Genomic DNA, 22,555 nt, shown 5'->3' with positions numbered 1-22,555 from the left:
GTTGGTTAAGACATACATGATCAGCAATGATAATACGTTATGACTTGTTCGATATGCCTGCTGTCCTTGACAATGGTGTGGTGCAGATGAATAGCGAAATTCTACATGACCTGCTGAAGTGTTGAAACATCAGTGCTGTCGATGACCTGCCGAATGGCTGTTTTCAGCTCAGCAGAGGTTTTAAGGTTATTCAAACAATGGAAACTGATTTCTTTTCTTCCATTGTTTTGGGCTTATTGCTGCACACCTCATCTTTAATATAACCTCACAAAAAGAAGTTGCATGTGGTCAGATCCGGAGAATGTGGCTGCCAATCAAGGCACATGCCATTGGCCTCTGGGTTCCCCAAACCCAGAATGTGATCCCCAAAGTGCTCCTCCAGGACATCAAACAGTATTCTGCTTTGATGGGGTTGAGCTCCATCTTCTTGAAATCAGGATTATCAGTGTCACTTTGGATAATGGCATTGAAATCATCTTCCAAAACCTTCGCTTACCATTCAGTAGTGACTGTGCCATCAAGGAATATTGCACTGATTATTCCGTCACTGGGTATTGAACACCACACAGTCACCAGTTGAGGGGGAAGAGACTTCTCGATTGTGAAATGTGGATTCTCAGTCCCCCAAATGTGCCAATTTTGCTTATTGATGAACCCACCCAGGAGAAAGTGGGCTTCATCTCTAAACCAAACCATAGTGCACATACTAATTCCCATCATGCCCTGCTGTCAACTATGCAGTTTGAATGTCCTAATGCAAATGGTTATGATGATTTTATCTCATATAGTTCAATAATTGTCACCCTGTAATGTATACTCAACATGTTAGATCTACAACTTGTCACATATGTAGAAAATGAAACTTTCACATGGAGATAAAACTATACAGCTACCTATCAAGTAATGTAAAATCCATCATGGATGTAAAAATGTTTGAGAGAAACATATATACAAGACAGTATGACACCTATTTGATAAGTGAGTATGTGGGTAATATGTAATAGTACTGATTAAATGTTGTGTGAAAAGGAAATTGCTGGCCAGTACTTATTTTTAGAATGTGAAATTCAGTACTGCCAGTAGATGTATATGAAAGTACATACACTATCATGAATAGTTCCTTCCGTGGGTAGGAGAAAATGACAGGTTGTGGAAAATTAAAAACCAAGGGCAGATAACTGAGATCCCAGCATGAGAGGGACATCAGGTGGGTCCACCAAACGTGGGGCTCAGTGATCTGTCCTTACTTTTTAAACTTTGCCATCCTATCCCTCTCTCTTCCATCAGTGTGGAACTATTAGTCCTGAAACATATTATATTCTATATACTTTTATATGCTTCTGTCACCAGCATTAAAATTTCATCATATGGAGGTATCTACTGAACAACAATTCTGTCTCATAATTTTGTACATAAATGTTGTAGTACCAACAATATGGAAAGCATAGCTTGTTGTTCACCACATGGAGGAGGCATTGGGTCATAGATACACCCAATGAAAAAGAATGCTAGATATTTTCAGCTTTCTGACTGTATCCTTCAGCAGGCATAAAAAACTCACACACATGTGCAACTCAAACATACGTGGCCACTGTCATCTTCAAGTTCTAAGGGATGAATGTGAATGCATCTGAGGTTAGCAACAATGTTAGCTGGTGATGACAGTGAGGGTACTGAAGATGTGTGGGGCAGAGCCTGAAGGATAACAGGGTAGGGGTGTCAGTGGGAGAAGATGATAGAACTGCCTGTGGGAGCATGCAGGTATGTGTTGGGATGGGATAGGGCTGCTAGTTTCTGAGCTGGGGAAAGAGAAGAGGAGAGTAGTAGAGAAAGGGAAGGATTGAACTGGTGGGATAGAAGAAACATATAGTACTGGAGTACAAGCAAGGAAGGAATTAAGCAGGGAGAAGGGATGGTTTAGAGAAGGTTGAGGCCTGGAAGTTACAGATATAAAGGATATGTTGCAGGGAGAGTTCCCTTCTTGGCATTTCAGAGAAGCTGACACTGAAGGCACAAATCCAGAAGACACGGTCTGTGAAGCAACCATTAAAGTGAAGTAAATTGTGTTGAATGGGATGCACAGCACCTGGTTGGTCCAGCTGTCTTTTGTCCAAAATTTTTCAGTGGACATTGATGCAGACAGACAGATTGTTATTTGTCATATCCATGTAGAATGCAATGTAGTGGCTGCAGCTTAGTTTGTAGATAGCATCATTACTTTCATAGGTAGCCCTGCCTTTGATAGAGTAGGAGATGTGTGTGTTGGAAGTGGAATGCATGGCAATGGAAGGATGTATGGGACATGCTTTGCATCTAGGTCTACTGCAGGGATGTGAGTCGTGGGGCAGAGATTTGGAAGCAGGAGTGGAATATGGATCAACAAGAATATTGCTTAGGTTGGATGGACAATGGAATACCACTGTTGGAGGGATGCATAGAGTAGCGAGGAAACTATTTCTCATATCAGAGCACAGTAGGAGGTGCATAGTGATATATCCCATCCCAACATAAATATCACACAAAAATACATGAGTCATGCCATTAAAAGTCTTATTGTAAAAAAGTACATGTTACATCTAGACAGTGCCACTTGCTCTATTGTAACACATCAGTAAGTTCTGGAAATGAGTGCTCAATAACAAAAATCAGCTTCAGAGTTCCACAAAGTTAGAAGTTCATATGTTTGACTGAATTAAAGTCTAAAGTGTAACATAAAGTTTCCCAATTACTTAAACAATTTAATTTCTGAAGTAGGAACCAAAAGTTAAAGTCTGGAGTCTTAGGTGAACGTTAAAGTACAAAAGTTGTAACAGAATAACAACACTTGGAATTTCTTGGGGTTGTACATCATTGATGATGTTCCAACAAGAGAACCAGAGAAATTGTCCAAGTTTGTCCAAATGCTACCAGCATTAAGTCTTGACACTGTCAAAGCAGTGAAGAAGTATACCAAACCCTCCCAGCATGGCTCCATTACATTGATGAAGTCTGGTCCCTTGGTGGTGTGCAGAGTGAAGAGGCATCCACATTGTAGTGAGTGAAGTCTTTCTGTGGTGCTTGCTGCACTAGAACTGACTTCTCGAGCCAGAGTGCAAGCCTACATAATTGTGTCATGGAGTAATCTCTGATGTGTGATTAGCTCCAGTTGATTTTTGCAGAAGTAGGAAATAGTCTGGCCTGCACATGCACCAATCGTAGCTGCACACATCTCTTTGACTCTACCTCTGGTGCTGCCCTCTGTTGCTTTGGCAGTGTGGATTGCCAGCTGGAGTTGCCAAAGCCCTGAGTCTGCCACTGCACAGGCCATGGTACTGCCTCGGGGATATACATTTGTGTAGGTAGCTGTTGGCACCTGCTGTTCATGTTGTCTCAGCAGTTAGTTCCCTGGAGAAGAGTGTGATTCAGTTGCTCCATTCCTGGATCATACTGAATCACAAAAGGGGTGACCAATTGCTGCAGGACAGTGGCTATGTGGTGGATTGTAGGGGAGGGGAGGGAGGGAGGGGCAAAGTGTGGGAGGTGTTTCTGGACAATGTTGGGAGGATGCTTTTGATCTGTGACAGCCTCAGTGAGACCTTGAGCATATTTGGAGAGGGACTACTTGTCACTAGAGATACAACAACTTTGGACACTTGGGCTGTATGAAAGGGAGTTCTTGATGTGGAAGTGAAGGTATTGTTGGTGGTTAGTAGGTTTGTTATGGAAGGGGGTACTGATGGACCCATCCTTGAGGTGGAGATTGACATCAAGGAAGATGGCTTGTTGGGCTGAGGAGAGCCAGGGGACAAGGTGTTGAAGTTTTGGAAGAGTGTAGATAGGGTGTCCTCACCCTCAGTGCAGATCATGAAGATGTCATTTGTTATTCTGAACCAGGTGAGGGGTTTGGGGTTCTGGGTAGTTAGGGCGAATTCTTCTAGATGGCCCATGCATAGGTTATCATGGGATGCTGCCAAGTAGGTGCCCATTCCTGTGCCTTGGATTTGTTTGTAGGTAATACCTTCACAGAAGAAATAATTGTGGGTAAGGATTGTGGTGACTGGGAAGGAGGTTATGGTTTTAGAGTCAACTGAGTGTTGGGAAAGGTAGTGTTCAATACTATGCCATTGTGGATGTTAGTGTAGAGGGAGGTGTCATCAACAGTAATGAGCAGGGACTAGGTGGTAATGGAGAGGGATCTATGGAGAGGCAGTGGATGAAATGGTAGCTGTCTTTTATGTAGGATAGTAGATTAGAGGTAATAAGCTACAGATGTTAGTCCAAAAGGGCAGAGAATCTCTCTCTTGTTGCACAGTAACCACTGCAGGTGGTTGGGTTTTTGTACTTGGGAAGAATGTAGAAGGTAGGAGTGCAGGGAGTTGTGGGTGCAAGAAGACAGACAGACATAGATGAGAGCTACCACCATTTGTATATGTGTTGTTGTTGTTGTGGTCTTCAGTCCTGAGACTGGTTTGATGCAGCTCTCCATGCTACTCTATCCTGTGCAAGCTTCTTCACCTCCCAGTACCTACTGCAAGCTACATCCTTCTGAATCTGCTCAGTGTATTCATCTCTTGGTCTCCCTCTTCGATTTTTACCCTCCACGCTGCCCTCAAATACTAAATTGGTGATCCCTTGATGCCCCAGAACATGTACTACCAACCTATCCCTTCTTCTAGTTAAGTTGTGCCACAAATTTCTCTTCTCCCCAATTCTGTTCAATACCTCCTTGTTAGTTATGTGATCTACCCATCTAATCTTCAGCATTCTTCTGTAGCACTACATTTCAAAAGCATCTATTCTCTTCTTGTCCAAACTATTCATCATCCATGTTTCACTTTCATACAAATACTTTCAGAAACGACTTCCTGACACTTAAATCTATACTCGATGTTAACAAATTTCTCTTCTTCAGAAACGCTTTCCTTCCCATTGCCAGTCTACATTTTATATCCTCTCTGCTCCGACCATCATCATTTACATTGCTCCCCAAATATCAAAAGTCATTTACTACTTTAAGTGTCTCATTTCCTAATCTAACGCCCTCGCCATCACCCAACTTAATTCGACTACAAGTACATTTCATTATCCTCATTTTGCTTTTGTTGGTGTTCATCTTATATCCTCCTTTCAAGACACTGTCCATTCTGTACAACTGCTCTTCCAGGTCCTTTACGATCTCTGACAGAATTATAATGTCGTTGGCAAACCGCAAAGTTTTTATTTCCTCTCCATGGATTTTAATTCCTACTCTGAATTTTTCTTTTGTTTCCTTTACTGCTTGATCAATATACAGATTGAATAACATTGGGAATAGGCTACAACCCTGTCTCTCTCTCTTCCCAACCACTGCTTCCCTTTAATGCCCCTCGATTCTTATAACTGCCATGTGGTTTCTGTACAAACTGTAAATAGCCTTTTGCTGCCTTATTTTAACCCTGCCACCTTCAGAATTTGAAAGAGAGTATTCCAGTCAACATTGTCAAAAGCTTTCTCTAAGTCTACAAATGTGAGAAACATAGGTTTGCCTTTCCTTCATCTATCTTCTAAGGTAAGTCGTAGGGTCAGTATTGCCTCGCATGTTCCAATATTTCTACGGAATCCAAACTGATCTTCACCGATGTCAGCTTCTACCAGTTTTTCCATTCATCTGTACAGAATTTGTGTTAGTTTTTTGTAGCCGTGACTTATTAAACTGATAGTTTGGTAATTTTCACATCTGTCAACACCTGCTTTCTTTGGGATTGGAATTATTACATTCTTCTTGAAGTCTGAGGGTATTTTGCCTTTCTCATACGTCTTGCTCACCAGATGGTAGAGTTTTATCAGGGCTGACTCTCCCAAGGCTGTCAGTAGTTCTGGTTGAATGTTGTCTACTCCCGGGGCCTTGTTTTGAGTTAGGTATTTCAGTGCTCTGTCAAACTCTTCATGCAGTATCATATTTCCCATTTCATCTTCATCTACGTCCTCTACCATTTCCATAATATTGTCCTCCAGTATGTCGTCTTTGTACAGACCCTCTATATACTCCTTCTATCTTTCTGCTTTCCCTTCTTTGCTTAGAACTGGGTTTCCATCTGAGCTCTGGATATTCATACAAGTGGTTCTTTTTCCTCCAAAGGTATCTTTAATTTTCCTATAGGCAGTATCTATCTTACCCCTAGTGATATATGTCTCTACATCCTTACTTTTGTCCTCTAGTCATCCATTCTTTGCATTTTGCACTTCCTGTCAATCTCATTTTTTGGACGTTTGTATTCCATTTCACCTTCTTCATTTACTGAATTTTTATATTTTCTCCTTTCATCAATTAAATTTAATATATCTTCTGTTACCCAAGGATTTCTACTATCCCTCGTCTTTTTACCTACTTGATCCTCTGCTGCCTTCACTATTTCATCCCTCAAAGCTATGCATTCTTCTTCTACTGTATTTCTTTCCCCCATTCTTGTCAATCGTTCCCTAATGCTCTCCCTGAAACTCTGTACAACCTCTGGTTTAGTCAGTTTATCCAGGTCCCATCTCCTTAATTTCCCACCTTTTTCCAGTTTCTTTAGTTTTAATCTACAGTTCATAGCCAATAGATTGTGGTCAGAGTCCACATATGCCCCTGGAAATGTCTTACAATTTAAAACCTGGTTCCTAAATCTCTGTCTTACCATTATACACTCCTGGAAATTGAAATAAGAACACCGTGAATTCATTGTCCCAGGAAGGGGAAACTTTATTGACACATTCCTGGGGTCAGATACATCACATGATCACACTGACAGAACCACAGGCACATAGACACAGGCAACAGAGCATGCACAATGTCGGCACTAGTACAGTGTATATCGACCTTTCGCAGCAATGCAGGCTGCTATTCTCCCATGGAGACAATCGTAGAGATGCTGGATGTAGTCCTGTGGAACGGCTTGCCATGCCATTTCCACGTGGCACCTCAGTTGGACCAGCGTTCGTGCTGGACGTGCAGACCACGTGAGACGACGCTTCATCCAGTCCCAAACATGCTCAATGGGGGACAGATCCGGAGATCTTGATGGCCAGGGTAGTTGACTTACACCTTCTAGAGCACGTTGGGTGGCACGGGATACATGCGGACGTTTATTGTCCTGTTGGAACAGCAAGTTCCCTTGCCGGTCTAGGAATGGTAGAACGATGGGTTCGATGACGGTTTGGATGTACCGTGCACTATTCAGTGTCCCCTCGACGATCACCAGTGGTGTACGGCCAGTGTAGGAGATCGCTCCCCACACCATGATGCCGGGTGTTGGCCCTGTGTGCCTCGGTCGTATGCAGTCCTGATTGTGGCGCTCACCTGCACGGCGCCAAACACGCATACGACCATCATTGGCACCAAGGCAGAAGCGACTCTCATCGCTGAAGACGACACGTCTCCATTCGTCCCTCCATTCACGCCTGTCGCGACACCACTGGAGGCGGGCTGCATGATGTTGGGGCGTGAGCGGAAGATGGCCTAATGGTGTGCGGAACCGTAGCCCAGCTTCATGGAGACGGTTGCGAATGGTCCTCGCCGATACCCCAGGAGCAACAGTGTCCCTAATTTGCTGGGAAGTGGCGGTGCGGTCCCCTACGGCACTGCGTAGGATCCTATGGTCTTGGCGTGCATCCGTGCGTCGCTGTGGTCCGGTCCCAGGTCGACGGACATGTGCACCTTCCGCCGACCACTGGCGACAACATCGATGTACTGTGGAGACCTCACGCCCCACGTGTTGAACAATTCGGCGGTACGTCCACCCGGCCTCCCGCATGCCCACTATACGCCCTCGCTCAAAGTCCGTCAACTGCACATACGGTTCACGTCCACGCTGTTGCGGCATGCTACCAGTGTTAAAGACTGCGATGGAGCTCCGTATGCCACGGCAAACTGGCTGACACTGACGGCGGCGGTGCACAAATGCTGCGCAGCTAGCGCCATTCAACGGCCAACACCGCGGTTCCTGGTGTGTCCACTGTGCCGTGCGTGTGATCATTGCTTGTACAGCCCTCTCGCAGTGTCCGGAGCAAGTATGGTGGGTCTGACACACCGGTGTCAATGTGTTCTTTTTTCCATTTCCAGGAGTGTATAATCTATCTGATATCTTCCAGTGTGTCCAGGCCTCTTCCAGATATACAACCTCCTTTCATGATTCTTAAACAAAGTGTTAGCTATGATTAAGTTATGCTCTGTGCAAAATTCTACCAGGGGGCTCCTCTTTCATTTCTTACCCCCAATCCATATTCACCTACTACGTTTCCTTCTCTCCCTTTTCCTACTATCAAATTCCAGTCACCCATGACTATTAAATTTTGATCTCCTTTCACTATCTGAATAATTTCTTTTATCTCATCATACATTTCATCAATCTCTTCATCATCTGCAGAGCTAGTTGGCATATAAACTTGTACTACTGTGGTAGTCATGGGCTTCGTGTCTATCTTGGCCACAATAATGCGTTCACTATGCTGTTTGTAGTAGCTTATCCATGCTCCTATTTTTTATTCATTATTAAATCTGCTCCTGCATTACCTCTATTTGATTTTGTTTTTATAACCCTGTATTCACCTGACCAGAAGCCTTCTTCCTCCTGCCACCAACCTTCACTAATTCTCACTATATCCAACTTTAACCTATACATTTCCCTTTTTAAATTTTCTAACATACCTGCCTGACTAAGGGATCTGACTTTCCACGCTCCAGTCAGTAGAACGCCAGTTTTCTTTCTCCTGATGTCGACGTCCTCCTGAGTAGTCCCCGCCCGGAGATTCAAATGGGGATCTACTTTACATCCAGAATATTTTATCCATGTGGACGCCATCATCATTTAACCACACTGTAAAGCTGCATGCCCTCAGGAAAAATTATTGCTGTAGCTTCCTCTTACTTTCAGCATTTCGCAGTACCAGCACAGCAAGGCCATTTTGGTTAGTGTTACAATGCCAGGACAGTCAATCATCCAGACTGTTGCCCCTGCAGCTACTGAAAAGGCTGCTGCCCCTCTGCAGGAACCACACGTTTGTCTGGCCTCTCAACAGATACCTCTCCATTGTGGTTACACCTATGGTACATCTGTCTGTATCACTGCGGCACGCAAGCCTCCCCATCAACGGCAAGGTCCATGGTTTATTGCAGGAGTGAGGGGGGGGGGGGGGGGGGTATTTATTTAAGTTGATTAAAGACACACACAACCATTTCGCAATGTTTAAGCTGCATACCTGCTGTATATCTGTACAGAAAATTTTATAAATTAATGTTTTGATAATGGGGAAATGAAATTATTTAAGATCTTAAAGTAGCGAGTGAATTGACTTAAACAAGGAAAAAAATAGTTACACATAAAATTAGAAAACTAGGTGTGGATCACATACGACCTGCAAAGAATGGGTCAATATGTATTTAATAAATACTACCTGTGATTTTGTACCAAAAGAAGGTTACTTACAAATGCTATTTCGTATTGTATTGAGAGTTGTTAGAGAAGGCCCCTAAGTAACAGCTAAGCGCGTTTCATCACAGGGTTATTTGGTAACCGTGATAGCGTTACGGAGATGTTTAACAAACTCAAGTGGCAGACTCTGCAAGAGAGGCGCTCTGCATCGCGGTGTAGCTTGCTCGCCAGGTTTCGAGAGGGTGCGTTTCTGGATGAGGTATCGAATATATTGCTTCCTCCTACTTATACCTCCCAAGGAGATCACGAATGTAAAATTAGAGAGATTAGAGCGCACACGGAGGCTTTCAGACAGTCGTTCTTCCCGCGAACCATACGCGACTGGAACAGGAAAGGGGGGTAATGACAGTGGCACGTAAAGTGCCCTCCGCCACACACCGTTGGGTGGCTTGCGGAGTATGAATGTAGATGTAGATGTAGATGTAAGCAAAGTTCTCAGCCTTCCTCAATTCATGAAAATCATTGGCAGTGATAAATGTTCAGCCTAAAAGCAAAGGGACAGGATTAGCAATCAGAAATTGATTCTTGATTTAAAAACATTTGAATCAATAACTAAATTGAAAGAGAGATGGGGACAGTCCCCATGTAACATGGAACAACTGCGAAAAACAGGAATGATCTGTGTTAAAAATCGTGAAATGTCATCACTTTTCCAATTAAAATGTGTTACTGGTAGCCTTTGTAAAACAGACGATGCCCACCATATATGTTGTGTAGGAAAGCATTGGGCCCTGGAGTGATTGAAGAATAAACTAATGTTAGTGATGAAAACTAATAAAATTAATGCATTAAATACACTGAAAAATTATTTTTAACGTTTTAGGGACCTACAATGATTTTAACACAGATCAGTTCCATTTTTGGAAATTGATCCATGTTACACATGGACTGTCCCTATCTCTGTTTCATTTTAGTTACTGCTTCACTGTTTTGTTAGTCAAGGATCAGTTTCTGATTCCTAATTCTATTCCTTCATTTTTAGACTGTTCATTCATCATTGGCAATGGTTTTTATCAACTGAGGAAGACTGACAACTTTGCTTACCCACACCAACTGTTACTTTTTGGCCTTCTTTAACAACTCTCTATACAATATGACATAGCATTTATAACTAATCTTCTTTTGGTATGAAGTTACAAATCTTATTTATTAAATGCACATAGAACCATTCTTTGTACAGCGCATGTGATCCATACCTAGTTTCCCAACTAGATGCATAATATTTTCTTCCTTGTTGAAGTCTCTTCACTCAGTACTTTAAGATATCTCAGATAACTTCATTTCCCCGTTATCAAAGCATTAATTTATAACATTTTCTGTACAGATATACAACATACACAAGAATATGCAACTTGAAATTTGCAAAAGTGGTTGTGTTGGTCTCTAACCAACTTAAATAAATACAGATACAGTGAACTACTGGACTTTTCATTTAGTTTTATATTTTAATAGGTTTAACACCTATATTTATCCAATTGTTGTACTGTACAAACTGCTCACTCAATCATGTATAAACTTTTATAAGAAATATAATTACTACAAACATGTAATTATAAGTCACATATAGAAAAATAGCAGCATTGGCAAATTACTGATCAGATCTGAAAGAAAAGTTGAAAATAACATGACAAAATATTTTTTAATGGGGTAGATCTACTCACCAAGCGGTGGCAGGAGAACACACACATAAGAGAAGGTTATACTTCTGACAGAAGGGTTGAAGGGGAAGGAAAGAGGGGTACCAGAAAAGGACTGGAGAGCTTTAGAAAAAGGGGTGGATTTTGGAAAAGTGACCCAGAACTGTGGGTCAGGGGAATCTTACTAGACAGGATGAGAAGGAAAGACTCATTGTTGGGAACTGCACTGGATGAGATTTGAAAACCTGAGAGCTTAAAGATGGGAGACAGGGTATTATGCAAGACAGTGATTACTGCTAAAACATCATGCACAAACTAAATGCATTGTATGTAACAGAGGTGAGAGTGGAACAGTGAAAAATAGACAGGTCAGAAAATGAAAGATCTAGAAAACTAACATGGGGTGAAGAAAGGAGTAGCTACTGTGAAGAAATACTGAGATGGAAGGAATTAATGTAAATTAAGGCCAGGTGAGTGACAAAAACCAAGGACATGTTGTAGCACTAGTTCCGACCTGTGGAGTTCTGAGAAACTGCTGTCGGGGGAAGAATCCAGGTGGCGTATGTGGTGAAACAGGCAATGAGATCATGAACAGTGTTTACATAACAGCTGGTATATGACATGTTGTTTCACAGGTGGCTCTCCCTTTGATTTTGCCACTTACAGGGCTGGTATAGATGATGGTAGGAGGATACATAGGGCAACTCTTGCAGCATGGGCAGTCACAGGGGTAGGAGACATAGGGTAGGGAGGTGGGTGCAGAAGGAGCATAGGGTTTGACAAGGATATTGCAGAGATTTACAGGGCATAATACATTCAAGACCAGGATAATACTGAGTGACTAATGGTGTGTCCGAAGCTGTTATTTTGAGGAATCAGCTGTAATATGATTGGTTGTAATGGCCCTGAAAATCAGCTTTTACATGTATGTTCTCCTGCTGCTGCTTCGTGAGGAGATTTTTTTGTCTATCCAATTACATTATATTGTCAAAAATTGATTATTGTATGTATGATGATGTTTAAAACTCATTCATCCTGTGCATTTCAAAATGCCATTAACTAGAATAATATTACTATCTCTTTTGTTAAATATGTTTGGCAACATTTAAAATTTCATGAAAAAATTACACTTCTTAATACAAACTGCAGAAAAAAAATTAAGAATAATCTGACAGGAGTACAAATTAAAAACGGTAAAAAACATAGGATTGCGTTACATACTACAGTTCCTCATATGGTACCTGTTCTATTTCAAAAGTAATTTCTGGGATATTTTTCAGTTTTAGTATCTCCCCATTCTCTTTTATTGAAAATTCTTGTACATAGTGTAAGACTTGCTTCAGTAATACATTCTGGTGGTACTTAGTGGTGGTCATCATGAAAAGTTTATATCATGAAAAAAGCTACTGTTAAATTATATTGTTATAAATTATAACTGGGTGTACTCATCCTCAGTATCTTGATCCACCACTGCAAGTCATCCTGTGGTACATGTTGTTTACTGTACTTGACTGTTAAGTCAAAATAAGCAACACTTACAATTTTTTTTTGTTTCAGATAACTTTATTTTAACTCAAAAAAAGACGTACATGTTACGTGTACAAACTCATCTCATACAATGACCTCCTTTGCTAACATGGTTGCCCCTATACATATGATTCCAAACAATCATCATCCTCAGTATTGTTAAAAAAGGGCTCTTTAACAAAATTACAATTAAAGCTCTCATTTTAAAACCAATGACACATTTCAACAACTACGAAAGCTCTTATAGAGTAAATACAGAATTGAATTTTCAAGTTTATAATAACTTAACCCTGTATAAATGCTCAGAGATGTGGTGTTAACAATCCTCTTCCTGTTTTTATTAATTAAAAAAAGTTCATGGCTCGGGGAATGTTCCTACCAATTACAGGATCTACACCCTTCAATACAATTATATTATAGTAACTGATTTCTTTGTATCCATTCCACAGGTATATGTTTACCTGCACCCATACATAAGAAATTACTGGTTATGGTCTAAAAATACGTGTTTCTTAAAACGGTTTCAATGGAGTGTTATGTTTCAAACGATACCTCCATGTAACACATATTTCCCACAGTTTTATTATCTCAAAATCTGTTCTGTCACAAAATCATTAGATGTAACAATCATATTTTTAGAGGCATCAGACACACAATAAGTGGATTATAAAGTATCATCACACTCCTGCTAGATACACATATACTGCATGGCACAACTGAACATGACACTGACACTGAGGTGACAAAAGTCATGGAATAGTGATATCCACATATACAAACCCCCCATGAAACATGTACCTTGCCGTTGGTGGGGAGGCTTGCGTGCCTCAGCGATACAGATAGCCGTACCGTAGGTGCAACCACAACGGAGGGGTATCTGTTCAGAGGCCAGACAAACGTGTGGTTCCTGAAGAGGGGCAGCAGCCTTTTCAGTAGTTGCAGGGGCAACAGTCTGGATGACTGACTGATCTGGCCTTGTAACACTAACCAAAACAGCCTTGCTGTGCTGGTACTGCGAATAGTTGAAAGCAAAGGGAAACTACAGCTGTAATTTTTCCCGAGGGCATGCAGCTTTACTGTATGGTTAATGATGATGGCATCCTCTTGGGTAACATATTCCGGAGGTAAAATAGTCCCCCATTCGGATCTCCGGGCGGGGACTACTCAAGAGGACGTCGTTATCAGGAGAAAGAAAACTGGCGTTCTACGGATCGGAGTGTGGAATGTCAGATCCCTTAATTGGGCAGGTAGGTTAGAAAATTTAAAAAGGGAAATGGATAGGTTAAAGTTAGATATAGTGGGAATTAGTGAAGTTCGGTGGCAGGTGGAACAAGACTTTTGGTTCGGCGAGTACAGGGTTGTAAATACAAAGTCAAATAGGGGTAATGCAGGAGTAGCTTTAATAATGAATAAAAAATAGGAATGCGGGTAAGCTACTACAAACAGCATAGTGAACGCATTATTGTGGCCAAGATAGACACGAAGCCCACGCCTACTACAGTAGTACATGTTTATATGCCAACTAGCTCTGCAGATGACGAAGAAATTGAAGAAATGTATGATGAAATAAAAGAAATTATTCAGATAGTGAAGGGAGACGAAAATTTAATAGTCATGGGTGACTGGAATTCGGTAGTAGGAAAAGGGAGAGAAGGAAACGTAGTAGGTGAATATGGATTGGGGCTAAGAAATGAAAGAGGTAGCCGCCTGGTGGAATTCTGTGCAGAGCATAACTTAATCATAGCTGACACTTGGTTCAAGAATCATGAAAGAAGGTTGTATACAAGGAAGAACCCTGGAGATACTAAAAGGTATCAGCTAGATTATATAATGGTAAGACAGAGGAACCGGGTTTTAAATTGTACGACATTTCCAGGGGCAGATGTGGACTCTGACCACAATCTATTGGTTATGAACTGTAGATTAAAACTGAAGAAACTGCAAAAAGGTGGGAATTTAAGGAGATGGGACCTGGATAAACTGAAGGAACCAGAAGTTGTACAGAGTTTCAGGGAGAGCATAAGGGAACAAATGGCAGGAATGGGGGAAAGAAATACAGTAGAAGAAGAGTGTGTAGCTTTGAGGGATGAAGTAGTGAAGGCAGCAGAGGATCATGTACGTAAAAAGTCGAGGACTAGTAGAAATCCTTGGGTAACAGAAGAAATACTGAATTTATATGATGAAAGGAGAAAATATAAAAATGCAGTAAATGAAGCAGGCAAAAAGGAATACAAACGTCTCAAAAATGAGATTGACAGGAAGTGCAAAATGGTTAAGCAGGGATGGCTAGAGGATAAATGTAAGGATGTAGAGGCTTATCTCACTAGGGGTAAGATAGATACTGCCTACAGGAAAATTAAAGAGACCGTTGGAGAAAAGAGAACCACTTGCATGAATATCAAGAACTCAGATGGAAACCCAGTTCTAAGCAAAGAAGGCAAAGCAGGAAGGTGGAAGGAGTATATAGAGGGTCTATACAAGGGCGATGTACTTGAGGACAATATTATGGAACTGGAAAAGGATGTAGATGAAGATGAAATGCGAGATATGATACTGCGTGAAGAGTTCGACAGAGCACTGAAAGACCTGAGTCGAAACAAGGCCCCGAGAGTAGACAACATTCCATTAGAACTACTGACGGCCTTGGGAGACCCAGTCCTGACAAAACTCTACCATCTGGTGAGCAAGATGTATGAGACAGGCGAAATACCCTCAGACTTCAAGAAGAATATAATAATCCCAATCCCAAAGAAAGCAGGTGTTGACAGATGTGAAAATTACCGAACTATCAGTTTAATAAGTCACGGCTGCAAAATACTAACGTGAATTCTTTACAGACAAATGGAAAAACTAGTAGAAGCCGACCTTGGGGAAGATCAGTTTGGATTCCGTAGAAATATTGGAACACGTGAGGCAATACTGACCCTACGGCTTATCTTAGAAGCTGGATTAAGGAAGGGCAAACCTACATTTCTAGCATTTGTAGACTTAGAGAAAGCTTTTGACAATGTTGACTGGAATACTCTCTTTCAAATTCTGAAGGTGGCAGGGGTAAAATATAGGGAGCGAACGGCTATTTACAATTTGTATAGAAACCAAATGGCAGTTATAAGAGTTGAGGAGCATGAAAGGGAAGCAGCGGTTGGGAAGGGAGTGAGACAGGGTTGTAGCCTCTCCCCAATGTTATTCAATCTGTATATTGAGCAAGCAGTGAAGGAAACAAAAGAATAATTCGGAGTAGGAATTAAAATCCATGGAGAAGAAATAAAAACTTTGAGGTTCGCCGATGACATTGTAATTCTGTCAGAGACAGCAAAGGACTTGGAAGAGCAGTTGAACGGAATGGATGGTGTCTTGAAGGGAGGATATAAGATGAACATCAACAAAAGCAGAACGAAGATAATGGAATGTAGTCGAATTAAGTCGGGTGATGTTGAGGGTATTAGATTAGGAGATTTGCTATTTGGGGAGCAAAATAACTGATGATGGTCGAAGTAGAGAGGATATAAAATGTAGACTGGCAATGGGAATGAAAGCGTTTCTGAAGAAGAGAAATTTGTTAACATCGAGTATTGATTTAAGTGTTAGGAAGTCGTTTCTGAAAGTATTTGTATGGCGTGTAGCCATGTATGGAAGTGAAACATGGACGATAAATAGTTTGGACAAGAAGAGAACAGAAGCTTTCGAAATGTGGTGCTACAGAAGAATCCTGAAGATTAGATGGGTAGATCACATAACTAATGAGGAGGTGTTGAATAGGATTGGGGAGAAGGGAAGTTTGTGGCACAACTTGACTAGAAGAAGGGATCGGTTGGTAGGACATGTTCTAAGGCATCAAGGGATCACCAATTTAGTATTGGAGGGCAGCATGGAGGGTAAAAATCGTAGAGGGAGACCAAGAGACGAATACACCAAGCAGATTCAGAAGGATGTAGGTTGCAGTAGGTACTTGGAGATGAAGAAGCTTGCACAGGATAGAGTAGCATGGAGAGCTGCATCAAACCAGTCTCAGGACTGAAGACCACAACAACAACAACACATATACAAATGATGGTAGGATTCTGCACACAAGGTATAAATGGGCAATACATTGTTGGAGCTGTTATTTGTACTCAGATGATTCTTGTGAAAAGGTTTCTGACATGTCTATGGCTGCACGAAGGGAATTAACAGATTTCGAACATGGAATGATAGTTGGAGCTAGAAGCATTCCTTTTTGGGAATCGTCAGGGAATTCAGTATTCTGAGAAACAGTGTCAAGAGGTGAATACCAAATTTTGGTCATTACCTCTCACCAAGAATAATGCTGTGGGCAAAGGACTTCAGTTAATGACTGAGAGCATCAGTGTTTGCATAGAGTTTTCAGTGTTAACAGACAAGCAAAACTGACTAAAAGAACTGCAGAAATCAATGTTTGATGTACGCCAAATGTATCAATTACAACAGTGCATTAAAACTTGGCATTAATGGGCTAAGACAGCAGACAACCAACAATACTACCTTTGCTAATAGCACAATGTCGCCTCCATGACATATTGACTGGACCCTAGATGACTGGAAAACTGTGGCCTAATCAGATGAATCCCAATTTCAGATGATAAGAGACAATGGTAGTGTTTAAATGGTGATTCCATAATGGTGTGGGCTGTATTTACATGAAGTGGACTGGCTCCTCTGGTCCACCTGAACCCATCATTGACTGGAAACAGCTTTGTTTGACTACTTGGAGACCACTTGCAGTCATTCATGAACATTATGTTCCCAAGCATGTCACCAGGCCATAGTTGTTTGCAATTAGTTTGAAGAACATTGTGGACAATTCGAACAAATGATTTGGCCATCCAGATGACCCGACATGAATTCTGTTGAACTTTTATGAGACATAATCAGGAGGTCAGTTTGTGCACAATATCCTGCACTGGCAACACTTTCACAATTATGGATGGCTATAGAGGCAGCATGGCTCAATATTTCTGCAGGGGACTTCCAATGACCTGTTGAGTCCAAGCCACATTAAGTTGCTGCACTATGTTGGACAAGAGGAGGTCCGACATGATATTAGGAGGTATTCCATGACTTTTGTCACCTCAGTGTAATTCAGAATAAAATTCCCTGACACTGACTTCATCGTCAACAGTTCACCAAACATCATCATATCTACTACATGGCATATGAAAATAACACCAACTTTTCATAAAGACCCTCAAAATACATAGATAACTTCAATATTACGACCTGATTCTCAACCTATCATCTCCATATATCCAAATTATATGTTCTGTACATGTTCAAAATTTTTAACTTCTTCCCCAAAATATTTTTAATATTTTTCAGATTACTCACAAATATTACTGATATACAGGGTGTTACAAAAAGGTATGGCCAAACTTTCAGGAAACATTCGTCACACACAAATAAAGAAAAGATGTTACATGGACATGTGTCCGGAAACGCTTAATTTCCATGTTAGAGCTCATTTTAGTTTCGTCAGAATGTACTATACTTCCTCAATTCACCGCCAGTTGGCCCAATTGAAGGAAGGTAATGTTGACTTCGGTGCTTGTGTTGACTCATTGCTCTACAGTACTAGCATCAAGGACATCAGTACGTAGCATCAACAGGTTAGTGTTCATCACGAACGTGGTTTTGCAGTCAATGCAATGTTTACAAATGCGGAGTTCGCAGATGCCCATTTGATGTATGGATTAGCACGGCGCAATAGCCGTGGTGCGGTACATTTGTATCGAGACAGATTTCCAGAACGAAGGTGTCCCGACAGGAAGATGTTCGAAGCAATTGATCGGCGTCTTAGGGAGCACGGAACATTCCAGCCTACGATTCGCGACTGGGGAAGATCTAGAACGACGAGGACACCTGCAATGGACGAGGCAATTCTTCGTGCAGTTGACGATAACTCTAATGTCAGTGTCAGAGAAGTTGCCGCTGCACAAGGTAACGTTGAACACGCCACTGTATGGAGAGTGCTACAGGAGAACCAGTTGTTTCTGTACCATGTACAGAATGTGCAGGCACTAGCAGCAGCTGATTGGCCTCCATGGGTTCACTTCTGCGAATGGTTCATCCAACAATGTGTCAATCCTCATTTCAGTGCAAATGTTCTCTTTATGGATGAGGCTTCATTCCAACATGATCAAATTGTAAATTTTCACAATCAACATGTGTGGGCTGACGAGAATCTGCACGCAATTGTGCAATCACGTCATCAACACAGATTTTCTGTGAACATTTGGGCAGGCATTGTTGGTGATGTTGGGCCCCATGTTCTTCCACCTACGCTCAATGGAGCATGTTATCATGATTTCATACGGGATACTCTACCTGTGCTGCTAGAACATGTGCCTTTACAAGTACGACACAACATGTGGTTCATGCACGATGGAGCTCCTGCACATTTTAGTCGAAGTGTTCGTACGCTTCTCAACAACAGATTGGGTGACCAATGGATTGGTAGAGGCGGACCAATTCCATGGCCTTCACGCTCTCTTGACCTCAACCCTCTTGACATTCATTTATGGGGGCATTTGAAAGTTCTTGTCTACGCAACCCCGGTACCAAATGTAGAGACTATTCGTGCTCGTATTGTGGACGGCTGTGATACAATATGCCATTCTCCAGGGCTGCATCAGCGCATCAGGGATTCCACGCGACGGAGGGTGAATGCATGTATCCTCGCTAACGGAGGACATTTTGAACATTTCCTGTAACAAAGTGTTTGAAGTCATGCTGGTACGTTCTGTTGCTGTGTGTTTCCATTAATGTGATTTGAAGAGAAGTAATAAAATGAGCTCTAACATGGAAAGTAAGCGTTTCCGGACACATGTCCACGTAACATATTTTCTTTCTTTGTATGTGAGGAATGTTTCCTGAAAGTTTGGCCATACCTTTTTGTAACACCCTGTATAATATGTCTTTTACCTATGGCAGTTTTCAAAAATCTCTTGTGTATGCTGTCTGGGAAACAATCTCCTCTCTCTAAACAATATCTATCTCACGTTCTTGTCCAGATATCATTTTGCATGGCAGAAACTCACAAGTTCAAAAATAATATTTGTAGGTTTTATGAAAAACTTGAAAATCCAGTTGACCTATTCTGTTGGCTATTCACTACATCTTCAAAATCATTTGCATGTTCATTCCATGTGTGATGTTTATGGCTACAGCAGGTCTGACATAAATGAACAATTTCCAGTAAACACCTTTCTGCAGGATTGGATGATGGTGTATAGATGGAAATTAAATGTGTTTCATTCCAGAGCTTTCACAAGTGATTTCCAATTCTTAGATGAACATTATCGTCATTGTCTGATAAGGTAACTTCTGGTTTGCCAACATGTTGAGTATAATTCTGTTTCAGTTTTTGAGGTGTTTTTGCTTGTAGCTTTTCTGACTGAGAACAACTAAATAAACTTAGAGCACACCTCGGCCATAATGAAAATATAACATTGTCCACATTTAATTTTCTGTAGTGGTCCCTAGAAATCAGTGAGAACTAAAGCTAATAGCTTTTCAGGATGGTATGTCCTATTGCTTACCTTAATTCTCTGTCATATATGACACATTGGCAAGTCTTTTCTTATCTTGTTAACTATATTATAAAAATAGATATTTTCCTGCCACTGTTGCAGATACTAAATGCCACAATGACCATAATTTAATCAAACTTTCTGCGTCTTCTTCTGGCCAAGATAATATCCAGTACCTTTTAGAATTTGTGCAATTTTTCATACTTCTTTCTACGTAAACTGCTTTTAAACTCCATTGGGTTGTGATTCTCAATTCTCATCATTTTTGTAATTGTAATTTAAACATGTAATAGTGAAATAAAGCCAGATTTCATTGAAATGGAAGTGAAGAAATAAATGCAGTTAACAGTAGACTTCAACAGTTTGGTTCATTCTGGAGATTGAGCTTAGGCTGCCTAGAAACACTACATTTGTATCCAGAGGAGAGAGGAACAACAACAGCATTGTTTAAATGATACAATAAAAACATGTCTGTATTTTTATAGCTGGTCTAAGAACTCAATTAACTGTCTGTATTAGTCCTAAATATACTTGCGGTGAAAGGATCAGGAAGACAGCGGGGAAAATGTCACAGTTGAGAATAGAATAAGGCACAGTTATTGTGGCACCACAGGAAGGAGAGATTCATTAACTTTGAAAGATAATGGATCACCTGCAGTTTCCTTAGAGAATGACTGTATTTTAGGCTGACTGTTAATCTGAGGTTAAAGAATTCTATGGTTTTTAATTTGAATAGATATCACAACAGAGATGACTATTGAGAAGGTGTATCTATTAGCAAATCTTGTTTCAGAAAGTAGGTTACTGACAGGATAGTCCTGTTAGTTCTATTAAATTTCCATATCTTGTATTGGTATTTGTTGTATGTGTCTACATGTATCAAGAGTAAAGATTTTCAGTATATTTCTAGGAGGGCAGGTACACAGATACAAAATAGATGACTGCTTAGGGTTTGAACTCTCATTTGTACTCAGATCCAGAAGTTAACACATGTAAATGTACAGTAGTTTTTGATTACACACCTTTATTAGAGCTAATGTGAGGTTAGGCTGACAAGGAAGAGAAGATGGGCAGGTTGAGGGAGAGGAAGGAATTCAAAGATTAAGAGACAGAATAACAAGGCTATTGCAACAAATAAACAATAAAGTGTGATCATTAAGAACCATTGAAGGCTGAAGCCAACAGTGGGGAGGAATAAAACAGAAACAGAAAATTATGAGAAAGATGCAAGACCTTGGAAAGAGGATTGGCTGCATGGTTCTGAATGACTCAGCTCACAGTGGGGCAGGGTCTAATGACATGGATCATGATGCAACTGTTAAAATTTATTGTATTATGTTGAGCTATATGATGTGCTACTGATTGGAGGACCTGTCCCTTGGCTACATTCTTGTGTTGCACATTTAACTGATAAATGTTTGGTTGTCATAGGCACATACAATTCTGTTCAATCATTGCAGAAATATTTGCAGGTTACACAACAACTCTTACTGGTTCCTTTGTATTTCATTCAGTGGAAGAAGTCCGTCACAAGATTTGTGGAGAAAGCCAGAAATTGGTGCATGATATGGCATGTTTGCAGGCTATGGAACATTAAATCAAACATGAGAATTGAATTTTGAAAGTATATCTTTAATCTTACATACATGTGTCTGTTTGGTCTCTCTCATTCCTTACAACCCATCAAAGACTTTCTGTTTGCATGTTTTTTTATTAATTTTTGTCATATCAGTATTGGATCTGTAGTTTGAAGGATCTGAAGTTAGTAGTACTTTAAATGATGAAATCACACAAACATTTCATTGTTTTAGAATTTAAAAATCTTAATAAGAGGAGAATCATTTTCTGCATTTTTATTCTCTCAGTAATGGTTGTGGTGCATCACTTATTTCCACAGGCATATGATGGAGGTTCAAACTCTGCTCCATTACTGTCAACCATGTGTGGCTATACATTACCTGATCCTGTGTTTTCTTCTGGCCCAGTGTTGCTACTGCAACTGATGCGACAAACTACACACCCAGCATATATTGATCTCACATATACAACAACTGATAAAGGTAAATAAGAGTAATGAAACACACTTATGATGATTTTTGTAAATTAAGTTTGTTTTTGTTCTTTATTTGACATATTGTATGTATCTCTGGTACATTATGTAAGTTGATGAGTCTCCTGTGTTTTAAATCAATGCTTTATGTGGGTATGGAATAAGACAATAAATTCTGATTTTGATTCTTAACATATTATATAATACAGTAAATAAGTACAGAAAGCAAATGACAAGTGTAGATAAAAAAAAGAAAATAAAGAAACCCAAAGACATATAAACCTGACTCCATACCAAGGTAAACAGGCAGGCAGTTGGAATAGCAATCTTAGACAAAGAAAGAAAGTTGGTATGTTAGAGAATGGAAAA

The 22,555-nt window shown here is 40.6% G+C and overlaps 1 protein-coding gene across 1 annotated transcript in view; it reads left to right on the top strand.

Annotated features, from left to right (window-relative positions):
* LOC126204186 (cubilin-like) overlaps positions 1-22,555 on the top strand; it is a 1,516,445-nt gene that overhangs the window by 1,463,695 nt on the left and 30,195 nt on the right. Inside the window, exon 66 of the mRNA XM_049938590.1 lies at positions 22,034-22,196. Within this exon, the coding sequence (XP_049794547.1) occupies positions 22,034-22,196 (163 nt within the window). The remainder of the gene's footprint in view (positions 1-22,033; positions 22,197-22,555) is intronic.

Source organism: Schistocerca nitens, chromosome 9 (assembly GCF_023898315.1).
Source record: "Schistocerca nitens isolate TAMUIC-IGC-003100 chromosome 9, iqSchNite1.1, whole genome shotgun sequence".
NCBI lineage: Eukaryota > Metazoa > Arthropoda > Insecta > Orthoptera > Acrididae > Schistocerca > Schistocerca nitens.
This window is presented reverse-complemented; position numbering and strand designations above follow the sequence as displayed.